The sequence below is a fragment of the Opisthocomus hoazin genome, chromosome 9 (genome assembly GCF_030867145.1).
Source record: "Opisthocomus hoazin isolate bOpiHoa1 chromosome 9, bOpiHoa1.hap1, whole genome shotgun sequence".
Classification (NCBI taxonomy): Eukaryota; Metazoa; Chordata; class Aves; order Opisthocomiformes; family Opisthocomidae; genus Opisthocomus; species Opisthocomus hoazin.
Genome location: NC_134422.1, coordinates 788,276 through 800,429, shown reverse-complemented (window position 1 = coordinate 800,429; position 12,154 = coordinate 788,276). Strand labels below are relative to the sequence as shown.

At 58.0% G+C, this 12,154-nt stretch overlaps 1 protein-coding gene across 2 annotated transcripts; it reads right to left on the bottom strand.

Moving 5' to 3' along the window:
- Positions 1 to 216: 216 nt before the first annotated feature.
- CYTIP (cytohesin 1 interacting protein) lies at positions 217 to 11,390 on the bottom strand. Of its 2 annotated transcripts, none has more exons than XM_075430850.1 (8): positions 11,209 to 11,390; positions 9,364 to 9,413; positions 9,000 to 9,054; positions 6,184 to 6,286; positions 5,959 to 6,052; positions 4,723 to 4,792; positions 1,955 to 2,021; positions 217 to 1,477 (listed from the first exon to the last, which is right to left on the bottom strand). In XM_075430850.1, exons 1-8 carry the CDS (start codon positions 11,353 to 11,355, stop codon positions 1,020 to 1,022), a joined length of 1,044 nt encoding a protein of 347 aa, XP_075286965.1. In that variant the 5' UTR covers positions 11,356 to 11,390; the 3' UTR covers positions 217 to 1,019. The 2 variants fall into 2 exon arrangements, with proteins under 2 accessions (XP_075286965.1, XP_075286966.1); XM_075430851.1 differs by having other exon boundaries at positions 9,228 to 9,413; positions 11,209 to 11,256.
- Between the last annotated feature and the right edge of the window lie 764 nt (positions 11,391 to 12,154).

Sequence of the window (12,154 nt, the reverse complement as noted above, 5' to 3'; positions counted from 1 at the left end):
ACGTCATTCCCACGGGTCAGAACATCACCAGCTGCCCTCCTGATGGCCTCCCGCTCGCGGGGGGCTCACCGCATTACGGTCTGCTGTAATCCCTTTAAGAGAAATTACAGACACCGGTACAGATACTGCTGGCTTAGCAACGCTCGTTAATTAGAGGGCTGTTGGGAACAGGTTGTTTTTATTTGGGGTTCATCTCGGAGCGAAGCGATTTGGCTTAGCCTGAGGTTTCTGAAAATACGAGGAAATCCTGCCGCAGCAGCACCTGAACGGTAAACAACCGCACGGTCTGCTCGGCCGAAAGACGAGTGAGTCACACAAGGTGTTTAAATTGCATTTAAAATCTTCCAGCTGTATTTGAAAAACACAGTTAGGTGGCCTGGGCTGAGGGAACAGTTCCTGTGTGGCCTGAGAGGGAAATGAAATTTCTCTCTTTTTTTCGCATCTATGCCTGCATTTATTAAATCACTTCATCCAAGCCACCAAGTCAACCTTCGTGCCTGAACTCTCTGCTCCCGCAGAGCCGCACCGGGAAGCTGGGGACGTGCCTTCGTTTCCCACCACTGCTGCCCAGGGGCTAGCCCTGTCACACGCCCTGGGCTCCGTCCTCTTTCCAGGGGGACTCTGTCAGGGCTTTGAGCAGAAGCACTCGCTTTATTCAAGACCTTTGGAAGACTACGGCTTCGGTAACAGGAAATAAATACCCATCAATTTTGCATTCAATTAAAAACTGTTTTTAACTCTAAAGTATGCTGAGGAAGTTCTGCAAAGGTTCTTCACGTTTCAGAGTTCGTCATTTTTTCACGTTAATGAAGAGGTCCGCAGTGTGCGCTGATTAAAAATTAAAATAATTAAAAGACCCAGAGCATTTTAAATATCACCAGTCCTGCTGTGAGCTCGTGTGAGGAGAGTAAAAAAACAGTGCCACCGCGTCTCACGCACCGCACGCTCCCGGGCGAGCGGCTGCCCTCGTGCCCGGCCTCACCGCGGTCCCGCCGGCAGAGCCCCGGACACGTGTGACGTCAGACCCGACTTTCTTCCTCCTCCACCGCCCGGTGAAGGCCTGGAATGAATTTCGAAAGATGCTTTCGGACGCTGGATCTCCTGCTTTTCCGCGGAAGGGTCCCGAAGCTGCTGGCGCAGCCGCTGCCCTCCCAGAGCGGGGACATGGACCCGCTGCTGGCCAGGCTGACGCTGCGGTTCCTCCCGGCCCCGCCGTCCCCATCCCTGGGGAGGAAGCAGTCGTCGTCCACGCTCGACTGCCGGCTCAGGCTCTCCGCAGCCGAATCCTCGAAGGCACCGCCCTGGTAGAAGCTGTCCTCGCTGTCCACCGTCATCGAGCTCAGCCGGCTGCGGGAGCTGCTCTCGCTGGAGAAGCGGGGCTTCATCGCGAAGGGGGGTCCCGGCGTGCCGCAGCCGCCCAGCACGCCGGACTCCTCCAGCTCCAGCGCGCCCAGCAGCGCGTTGTCATTCGCCTCCCCTGGAAGCAGAAGCCACAGCGAAGCGTTATTGCCAACGCCTGCTCGAGGCCGGCCAGCAGGACGTCTGTGCCGCGGTGGCATGGGGAAACGCCGTGCCCGGCACCGGCTGCTCCCCGGCTGCGGGGTGCTCCCTGCCTTCCCTGCGCCAGAGTCAGAGCTGATCCCTGGGCAACCCACACAAAAACCAAGCAAAAAAAACTCTCCCCCCCCTTACAAGTCCAAAATAAGAATGGAAAAAAAACTTTGCAGCCCACATCAACTCCTTTCCTAGCACTCGTGCAAAAGAGCCTTTGGTCTGCGTTAGTCGAGCAGCGCCCAAACTCATCACTCCTGGGAAAAGAGCTTTCCCAGGGCCTGCCCCACGCCTGCATGAGCAGGGGGAAAAGAAAGCAAAAGAAAACGAGGGTAAAGATGTGCTTCTCGCTGACGGGACAGCGTTCCCACCCGGCGCGTTCCCGCCCGGCGCGAGGACGTACCGTGCAGCAGGCGCCGTTCCCGCGCCAGCAGCGCGCGCAGCTCCAGCCGCCTCTGCTGCAGGGCCCGCTGCGGGGGACAAAGAGGGCTCCGTCACTCGCGCCCCGCGGCAGCCGCGCGAGTACAGGTCACCCGCAGGCAGCACCGGGGCGTCCCGCTGCTTACCCAGACGATTTCCCCAGGGTTTTGCACAGCTCTTGCAGAAAGCACAGCCCTGCTCGTGTCCGGGATGCTCCAGCTGCGAAGGGGGATGCCCGCTCCCCGCGGTAGCCCCCAGCCCCGCAGCCAGGGACGGGCACCCCCTCCCCGTGCCCACAGCACTGCACAGCCAACCATCCCCGACCCCCCCGTGAACAGCCAACAACCTCTCCCCGCCACACGCCAGCCCACGGCGAGCAAAGTTTTCCTTTCCCTCTGTTGCAGGTCGGCTTTTGGTGTAAAAATAAACCATGGCAGTCGATTCAAAACAAACCCCAAGCCGAGAGGTGAATCTCCACGTGGCGACAGTCGCCACGGGCACTTCCCCAGCCATCCGATGAGCCCGGCGCACCTCAGGCACGCAGACGGACAGGCTGGCAAGGCACGCGTTCCTGCAACCCAGCTGGCCATGGGCAAGCCTGCCACTGCATTCACTTTTTTTTTTTTCTCTTTTCCACACTTCGGGAAAATCAGTCACAGAACGACTGCAGGGCTGCGGGGTGGTGAGGCTGCAGGATGCACAGCGAGCGCCCAGCACCCCGCAGAGGCTGGGCTGCAAGGGGGGTACACGGGGGGTCTCCCAGGGCTCCCTCCAGCTGCTGGGCAGAGCGATTTACAGGGGCACGGGGCAACCGGCCTTTCCCAGCCGCTCTTCCCGCTGAAGGAGTCCCCAGCGGCTTTGGACACGGTCTGGCGCAGTAGTTTTGAGGAATTTATAATTCAACTAAACCGAGGAAATTGTAAGGAAGAGATGCTGGGGAGTTGCCCAAAAATTTTCCCCATCCAGACCCAACTGAAAGAGCAACCACCTCCTAGTCCTGGTTCCTCCCACCTAATTAACCTGTAACAGCACCCAGACCATCGGAATAGGGGTGTACGGGGTGGGTGTCTGCCGGCGGCCGGATGCCCGCTCCACCGGCACAGGGCGGGACACGCGTGCGCAGCCGCGCGGCCGAACCGGCGATGCTTAGCTCCGGCAGGCACGTCGCCGTCCCGCTGCGGTTACGGGGTCTGCAGCGCCCGAGCACGCCCTGCCGTGAGGCATCACAGCTACAACCAGAGCTCGGTTCCTTCCGCCGCAGCCACAGCGGTGCGAGAGCGCAGGGCCCGGCACACGCCCACGTCTCACTCTGTAACGACGCTCGTGGCAGAGGTTGGGCACTTCTGGGAAACAGCTGTTCTCTAGAAACTGCCGTCTCGAAACAGAATCTTTCGCAGCAGATTTTGAGATTCTGGCTTTATAATTTCCGGGGGGGAGGGGTGTCCTCGTTAACACAGCACTGAACTCTCTGGCTCTGGGGTCTGGCGCGTTTCTCCGGACCAGCCGGACGGACAGACGGTCTCAGCACCCCCAGCCACCCCGCCAGCCTCGGGCACCGGGGTCACGGCCACAGGCAGCTCCATGCGAGGCCAGCATGGCCCCCCAAGGCGTCCCACCCTGCCGGACCACGCCGGGCGTGCAGGGCTTGTCCCAGCCCCACAGCGAGCACCAGCGACAGCCGCCAGCTGCAGGCGAGCGATGCCTAAAACCATTCCAAAAGCATCCTCCACAGCCCCCGTCAGTTTAACGAGCCCTGGGGGGGAAACTAAGCTCATGGAGGTCTCGCCCGTGTCTCTTCGCCCCTGCCCACCTTCCAGGCTGAAGTGACAGTGCCCAGGATGCCACTGCACAGCCACGCCTGGCCCTCGGCACCCCGCCGCAGACCGGCGGACCCTGGGAGGGACCCTCCCTTCCTCGCCCTCCAGCCCCCCAGCAGCACCTACACATCGGGGTCGTGCAGCCAGTTACAGCCCCCTGTGCTGCACTCTCATAAACGCAGCGCAACCCAAACTAAACAAACATTGCTTTGAGCACGCTGAAGTCTAAGCACGGCATTGCCCCCATGGCAGGACTTACACTTCGTAGGCAACGGCACGTATGGCAAACCCCGTCGCTGCTGCTCAGCTCTGGCAAGCCTAACCCCTTCGGCACGAGGTTTAATCTAGCCAGACTAATTGTTCACACACTTTTTGAAGTGCTGTGCTCCTGCGTGGAGGGTTTTGGCGTAGAGCTGCCCGGAGGAAAAGCCCCTCACCTGGGCCGAGTCCTGGCTTTGGAAAGCCCTGGCGCACGCCGGGATGCCGGCACCTGAAAACCTGCTGCCAGCCCGGCTGCCTCGGACTCGGCAGGGGGAACAGGAGTTCGACAGGTCGGGGGTCCGTCAGCGTGCCCTCCCTAACGAGCCTGAGCTCTGCTTGCAGAAGCCTGCCTTCCCTTTCTGCTAAATACAGAGTATATTAAAATAAGCTGCTCTGTTATCACAGGGGAGGGTTGCCCACCAGCTGGGCACAGCTCAGACACAGGCAGAAATGGAAATATTTAGAGAGTTACAGAAATTATTGTGGGGGAAAATATTACAAAAAGAATACACAGGAAAATATTCTAGGGACAGCGGCTGGGGTGCAGGGGACACACGGGTGTCCGCCCCCTCCCAGCACACCCAGCCCCGCGGCCACCCCCCCCGTCCCCGTTAGCAGCAAACCCCCAGCCGCCTCCGCGTCCGACAGCAGGCGACCTCAGTAATCGTGTTACCTGCAGCAGCTGCAGCTTGGTCTCGAGCTCCATTTTCCGCAGAAACATGGCCCCGTTGACAGTCTCCAACCTGTGAAGAACGGGCGACGCTGGCACCGCAGCGGGGAGGGGCACCGAGCGCTGCCAGGGCTGCCAGACCCCACAGCACCGCATTGCATCGCACAGCACCGCAGCTCACCGCACCGCATCGCACCGCACCGCAGCTCACCGCATCGCAGCTCACCACACCGCACCGCATCACACAGCACCGCAGCTCACCGCACCGCACCGCATCGCACCGCACCACAGCTCACCGCACCGCACCGCGTCACACAGCATCGCAGCTCACCGCACCGTGTCACACAGCACCGCAGCTCACCGCACCGTGTCACACTGCATCGCACCACACCGCAGCTCACCACACCACACCGTGTCACACAGCACCGCAGCTCACCGCACCGCACCGCAGCTCACCGCACCGCATCACACCACACCGCAGCTCACCACACCGCACCACGTCACACAGCACCGCAGCTCACCGCACCGTGTCACTCTGCATCACACAGCACCGCAGCTCACCGCACCGCACCGCGTCACACAGCACCGCAGCTCACCACACCGCATCGCACCGCAGCTCGCTGCACTGCATCGCACAGCATCGCAGCTCACCGCACCGCGTCACACCGCAGCTCACCGCACCGCACCGTGTCACACAGCATCGCAGCTCACCACACCGCATCGCACCGCACCGCAGCTCACCGCATCGCGTCACACAGCATCGCAGCTCGCCGCACCACATCGCACCACACCGCAGCTCACCGCACTGCACCGCGTCACACAGCGTCGCACAGCATCGCAGCTCACCGCACCGCGTCACACAGCATCACACCGCACCACATCGCACCGCACCGCAGCTCGCCGCACCGCATCGCACAGTGGCACACGGGGGCGAGGAGCACGCGGCCAGCCCCTCTCCGCCACAGCTGTCGTCAGCAGCGTCGGTGCTGGTGCGAGGCGAGCAAAGGCCTGGCAGGGGCAGGAGGGAAAGGGCTGGGGGGAACCCCAGGGCCCCTTCCCGGAGCTCCTCTCGCCCTCCCGATCCCTCTCCCGCAGCAGGAGCGCGGCTCTGCACAGCCAAACCCTTGGGGACGGCTGCCTCTGGGACAGCACGGGACTGCAGGGTAGCACCAGAAGCTTTCTCGGTTTCCAGCAGGAGAGACTGCTGAGCTAAAAACCATGTGAAGGAGGGATGCCTACCTCAGATAGTTCCCTGCAGACTTTATCAGCTCTACTATTTGCTTGTGACTAAAGCCATCGGTGTTCACGCCGTTGATACTGGCGAGGATATCGCCTGTTAGAGGTACACGGAGGTGACAATTAGCATCTGCCTCACACGCACCTTCCATGTGCTCTACAGTAACAGTAGTTGGGAGAAAAGCAAGGTAAGGCCACACACAGCAGGAAAAAACCATGCATAGTTACCAGCTTGAAGGCCAGAGAGATGGGCAGGACTCTCTTCTTGAATTTTGCAGATGCAAGTGCACACCTCCAGGGAGTAATCATTTTGGTGCGGAAATCTAATAGTCTGTTAATACCAAAGTGACAGGTTACCCATATTAAAGCTATGAAAACAATTTAAAAATTAATAGTCTTTTTACACTGTTTTTTAAAATGAGAAGGCTGTGACGAGCAGGGTGCATTACCATGCAAGTGAGAACACCGCAGTGTTCCGACCTAGCCATCAGAAGTTGCATTCTCCGATGGAGAACAGCAGACACCTGACAGACGCCTGGACGTTGTTTTTAAAAAAAAATAGTTTTAAAGCAAGTTGGTTATTCATTATGAAAGACTCTGTAACTTCAGTCAGCAGTGTCTGCCAGCATGGGCGCGGGTTGCTTTCCGGAAGGGAATTTTGCGCTCCCGGCACAGCACGGCAGGGTGCGGCTGGGGCTGCTCCAGCGACCGACTCCCGCTCGTTGCGACTGCGGCGGGGACTCAGCCGGCGCTGCCAGATAGAGCGGCTCGCAGTGAGAACTGAAAAGCAAGAAGAGCTGAGCCTACTTTTGTTCTTCTGGCCTCTGAAACTCATTAGCCACACACGTCCCCGCAGCCCCTAAAAAGTGCTTGTTCTTACTGACTTACACATTAAATGTACGTCAAGTAGTTCTAAGTACAAATCCGTCATGTGATTATCAGTGCTGACATATATTTAGAAAAATGCAAAGGTAGGCGATGGAACCCGGCCAGATCTTGCAATGACAGGAAATCTCTTCTTGGTTACATGCAAATATGAGTATTCAGCCACCTCTTCCTACCAAAATCTAAGACTGAAGCTGAGCTTCCTGAAAACCTACGACAGCCACATCTAACCCAGATACAAAAGTCATGTTAGATTCCCAAGGTCCTCAGTCAGCATGGGACAAATAGAGGTGAAGACCGGGCGAGTTCAGGTCTGGCCAAATCACACCAACGCAGTGATGCCCACCAACAGTAGACCAACAGTAAAACTTTTGGCTAAACTAAGAGCACCAAGTGAAACGTGAGGGTCTGGGAGGACATGCCACTGCAGGTCACACCTGCCTCGGTCTTTCTGACCTATTTCAGAGTGGTAAGTCTCACCTACCAACCTGAAAGGTTGGGCCAGCTTGAGTGGTACGAGCTGGCTGAGCAGGATGGGATTCACCACACCTCACTGGAGCCATCTGGACAGAGGTGTCTTGACATCCCCACCAGTGCCATCGGCAGAGGCGGACATCTCCTGGGTGTGCCTGATGGCCCCAAGAGAAGCACTCCAACCAGGAGGGTGGACTCTACCTTCTTCTCCTCACAGACTGGGGAAGACAGCAGGCCCGTGGCTTTGGAGGGGGCACCTAGCTTTCAGGCTGCTGCAGCGAGGGCAGAGATGTCCTACCAGCGCCTGCTCTGCGAACATCGAGGCACGATGAGAGCCGCATGGTGCCCACCTCGCCTCCCAGCTCCAGTCCATGGGTGGGAAGCAGGAGAAGAAGCAGCAACACGCGAGAAGCTCTGGCGCTCGGCCATCCCTGCAGTTCTCGCGAGCTCCCTGCAGATGGTAGACCTAGAGTTTCACATCGTCTGATTCTGGTTTGCCTTAATTTAACTCGCAGTAATGAAATTACAGCTTCTAAGTAATGGCTGATCCTTAGTACCAGACAGATGCTGCCTTTCCGTAGCCCGGGCCTTCTAGTGAAGCGCTCGCGCTGAATGTATGTTCAGGAAGAAAATATGCCAGGAACAATTATTTTTAATCAGAATGTCACATATAATGAAAATCTGCCCTGACAATTTATATAAAAGCCCAATAATTGACTCAATTATCCTCTCTTCTGAAAGCTCTCCACCGTTCACGAGCTGAACACTTACCCACTTATCAGTCACAGAACCACATCTGAAAAAGTTTAGCTTTCCCTAATACTCCGCTTTCACTGAGAATGCTGCTTTCCCTTTGTGCGGAGCCCCAGGCGAGCGCGTCGCAGACGCCCTGCGCCGCAGCAGCCGCGACGGAGGGGCCGCGCGGGCTCACGGCAGCGGCTGCTGCCTGCAGGTCCCGCCGGCAAGCAGAGCTCTGCCGCACTGCCCCGGCCCCAGAGCGGCATCCCTCGGTTCTGGGATTCGCTTTCATTTATAACCGGGATTTTAGCAGGCCTGCCGAGCCAAGAGTTACCTGAGAAAAGTCCACAGAACTAAAATCTCCCATTAGCAGTGCTCCTGATAGGATTCTGGGTTTCCTGTTTGATGATTTACTGACTTCTACATCTAACGTGGGGTTTTTTCCCTGTATGGTTTATCCCAAAGTCATTTAGCCCAGTTATTTACTAGAAAACATACCAGTGCTGTACATCTACTTCAAAAATACGTATGTCTCTATATTGTAAAATGCTAGTATAAGGGATTTTTTGGAGAGAGAGTTTTCTGATCTCTCTCTTTTTATATTAAAATATTTTCATATGAAATTCTCAAAAAAAAAATACTCACTTATGGAGGTAAGAAGGCATTGCGATCGCTTCTTATCTGGATTAGGATGAGATTTCTCCTACATTCAATGCTCTGACTTGTGGGAAGGCCGGAAATTCTCATCTGTGACCTTCGCTACGAAAAAATCCTTGGTAACGTATCCTATTTCTGTGTCATAACTGTAAGCTCTTCAAATTTCACGAGGAACTGACAGATACCTTTCTCCGCCCTGTGCTGTCTTCACCTAATTTGCAGGATGCGACACTTACGAGTTTGCACCGTATTTTATTTTCAAATGAATCAACTTGTCCTTTCAGTCTTACCTGGATTTCAAACCCGAACGTCTCTTTATCTTCTTTCAGTATAGCAACGAGGTGCCTGTAAGGGGAACACACAGAGCTCCGTACGAACGCCGGGGTGCCGGGCTGCGTGCACTCCGTGTGCCGGACCGAAACGACCGGTCCCCACCGCTGCCCCTCCCTGTGCGCTCCCTCGGACCCTGCAGGGGTGATGCCTTCTCCCCCTGCTCGAGCCCAGTGCCACAGCCTCACCCGCACCCCCCGGTGCTGGGGACCACTCTGCCTCGCTCCGCTGTCCCGCTGGGGCTGCTGGACGGGAAGCTTCCCAGGACACGCGTCTCACGCCGAGCAATTAAGTAACAGCGACTGCAGAAGAATATCACCATACCTCTGTGGCCTGGAGGAGTCACCCAAGGAGCTGGATCTGGTTAAGGCAAGCTGCAACCAGAAACGGGAGTGAAAAGGAACAGTAGGTTCGTGGTTCTCTGAGGCGTATGGCTAAAATCAGTTTTTTAGAGAACAGCTAACGCAGCTGGTGGCATCGCAGAGAGCCCGCAGCCAACAGCAACGACCCCCGGCTGGAAATTAAGACCTGTAAAGCTGGCCATATGTCAGTTCTTTCATTTTTCCAAACCCTTTAAATACAAAATTGAGTATTTCCAAGTTAGTAACACTACAGAGCAAAAAACCACAGGTACTCTTAGCACTTTGTAATATTGTCACAGTCGTTCACCTCTAGAAACACACCAGGCATCCTCACTGGGAGACAGCAACGCCGTACCTGCTCCAGCTTCATCTGAAAAAATCAGCCAGCTGCTAGCTACCCAATCTTACCTGCGATGAGTCAAAATTGAGAGCAGAGCTACACCCAGCCAGTACAAAACCAAGCAACAAAAGGCTCTTTTTTTGCACAGGGGTGATAATTTGGCACCTTCACAATTTGCTCTCAGAACCTCGCAAACGCCTGCTCTGGGGGGTGGGGGGGGAGAGGTCTGGACCCAGCAGCAGCCGGGCTGGAGGTCCCTGCAGCAGCCCCCCCGGCAGACCCTGCAGCAGGAAGGTGCTGTCTGGGGGTGCAGAGACTGCTGTGAAACAGCACGAGAGCAAGTGGAAAACTTCACACCGGTCAGAAAAGGCAGAAAGCACCTGTAAATTAAGGTAACCGCAGTCAGTTGTCTCTGCGGTTCCTTGCGGCGGCTGCCTGGCCTTTGTGAGCTGATGGGTGCCTGGTCACGGCCATGAGCACCCACGAGCACTGCGGCAGGCTCTGAGACCTGGGCCTCAATAGCTCTCTGGAAAAAGCCAGGATCGGTGTTAAACATTGATTCTTCCCAGAAAAGTGACCCACGGATAAGGACTGGCATTATCACTGAAGCGTGTGCAGAGTTCAGTCGACAGAACCGAGCGACTGGGGCTTCGGCAGTGCAGCGCGGTGCCACAGCGTGACACCGACGGCAACACTCCGCAGCCGCGGGTTTACGGGGAGGGAAGGCGAGGAGGGAGAGACCGCACACACAGCAGCAAAGCGAGCGCCCGGGGAAGGAGCCGCGGGCAGGCGCACGCGCGGGCTGCTGGGCACCGCGCGGTGCGGTCTGTGCCAGCGGCCCTCGCTCCTGGCGCCCGCGCTGTAATTCATCGCTCGCAGCCGTGAGCACCAAGAGCGGCACGAAGCGCGTTCCTGCCACCGAACAGAGCTGAGCCGTAAGCGCGCGGGTACAACGCGCCAGTCTTCTGATAACGCTTTCAGATTGCAACGTGTCTCAAACATTTTCTGTTGAGGCTTCTCCACGCCAGACACACGGACCGGAGCTGGAGTGGCTCAGCTAGCAATCTACAGCAACAGCGAGCATTGTGGGCATCCAGCTGCAAACAGCAGCAACGTGCACAAACGTGCCGGGGGGAAGCCCAGAGGAGAGAGGCAGCCCAGCCAGCCCCAGAACGCTCCAAGAGCCGGGTGGCAACAACCCACGGTGGGCTCTCCCTGCCAGCGCGGCCGAACGCAGCCCAGCCCTGCCATGCTGCCACGCTGAAGCAAGCGCAGGTCTGAAGAAACCGGGCAGCAAGAGCCTCCTCCGGCTCGCTGCATCGCTGCGGTCCCCAGACCGGTGGGGCTGGAGGAGCCCGGCGGCGACCCTTCGGCGACCCTTCGGCACCCCGGCCTCGGGAGCGGCCGCAGACCTCTGCGGTCGCGCGGGCATCACGCGGCTCTCCCGGGGCACGGCGCGACCCGTACCTGCCGGCGCCCGCGGGGCAGCGTCCCCACCGTGTTGGCCAGGTGCTGGACCCTCCGGCTGTCCGTCGGCACGGCGCGCTCCCCGACGGCACCGAAGCCGGCGAAGTTGGCGTTGTGGTCCTGCTGAATGAGCCTCCGCAGAGCCATGCCAGCGGGAGGGCACTTACAGCGGCACTGCCAGACGCCGCGGCACGGCCGGGGAAACTCAAACGGGCTCGCCCCTGCGAGCGCTCACGGAGCACGGGGCCGGAAAGCCAGGCACGTGACCTGTGGTTTAGGTGCACTTACATAAATCTCTCCCAGCAGATCACCAGGGCGCTCGGTGCCTGTTGTGCTCATGGGAGAGTTAAGAATTAGGCTTGGCAGTTGAAGAAATCTGCTTAATTTTTCCATTCCCGCACAAAACAACTCTCATCAAACAGCTGCTTCTCTCCACAATGATTTGTCCTCAAAGCACTGCTTGCTCCAGACGCCTGCCTGAACTCAGCTTGTTCGCCCTCTCACCTGCTCAGCATCCCCTGCACTGCTCAGGCTGCCATTCAGCAAGGACAGCAACATCACGCTTTCTTCGGACAGCGGTGTCAGTGCCTGACTTTCCAGCCACAGGGAGCGAAGCGAGGACTGAAGCCCGCAGGCTGAGAACGTCGCAGAGCCCCCGGGCAGGGCTGCTTGCCAGCTCCGCCAGCCTCAGCCCCTGGCCTAGCGAGTCCCAAAACGCAGGGGCCGGAGCTGCCCTGCAGCTCTGCAGCCGATGGCCGGAGCCCCGTGCCCCTCACAGCCGGTACTGCCCGCTGCCGGTGACCAGGAGCCGCAGCTGGCAAGGCTGGGCATCCCGACGGGGCTGACACCGGCTCACTTTCAGCTGAGATGGCTGGACAAATACCAGGGACAATAACGGTACGAAGGAACCAGAGTTTGTCACAGTTAACCCTAGCTGGCATTCGAA

Bases quoted from the DNA above. Each gene is read 5' to 3' on its own strand.
- CYTIP (XM_075430850.1), bottom strand. From the start codon at position 11,355: ATGGCTCTGCGGAGGCTCATTCAGCAGGACCACAACGCCAACTTCGCC. The intron at 6,053-6,183 runs GTAACTATGCAT...TACCTCTAACAG, and splicing joins TCTCTCTGGCCTTCAAGCTG to GCGATATCCTCGCCAGTATC. The intron at 2,022-4,722 runs GTAACACGATTA...TGTCCCCCGCAG, and splicing joins CCAAGCTGCAGCTGCTGCAG to CGGGCCCTGCAGCAGAGGCG.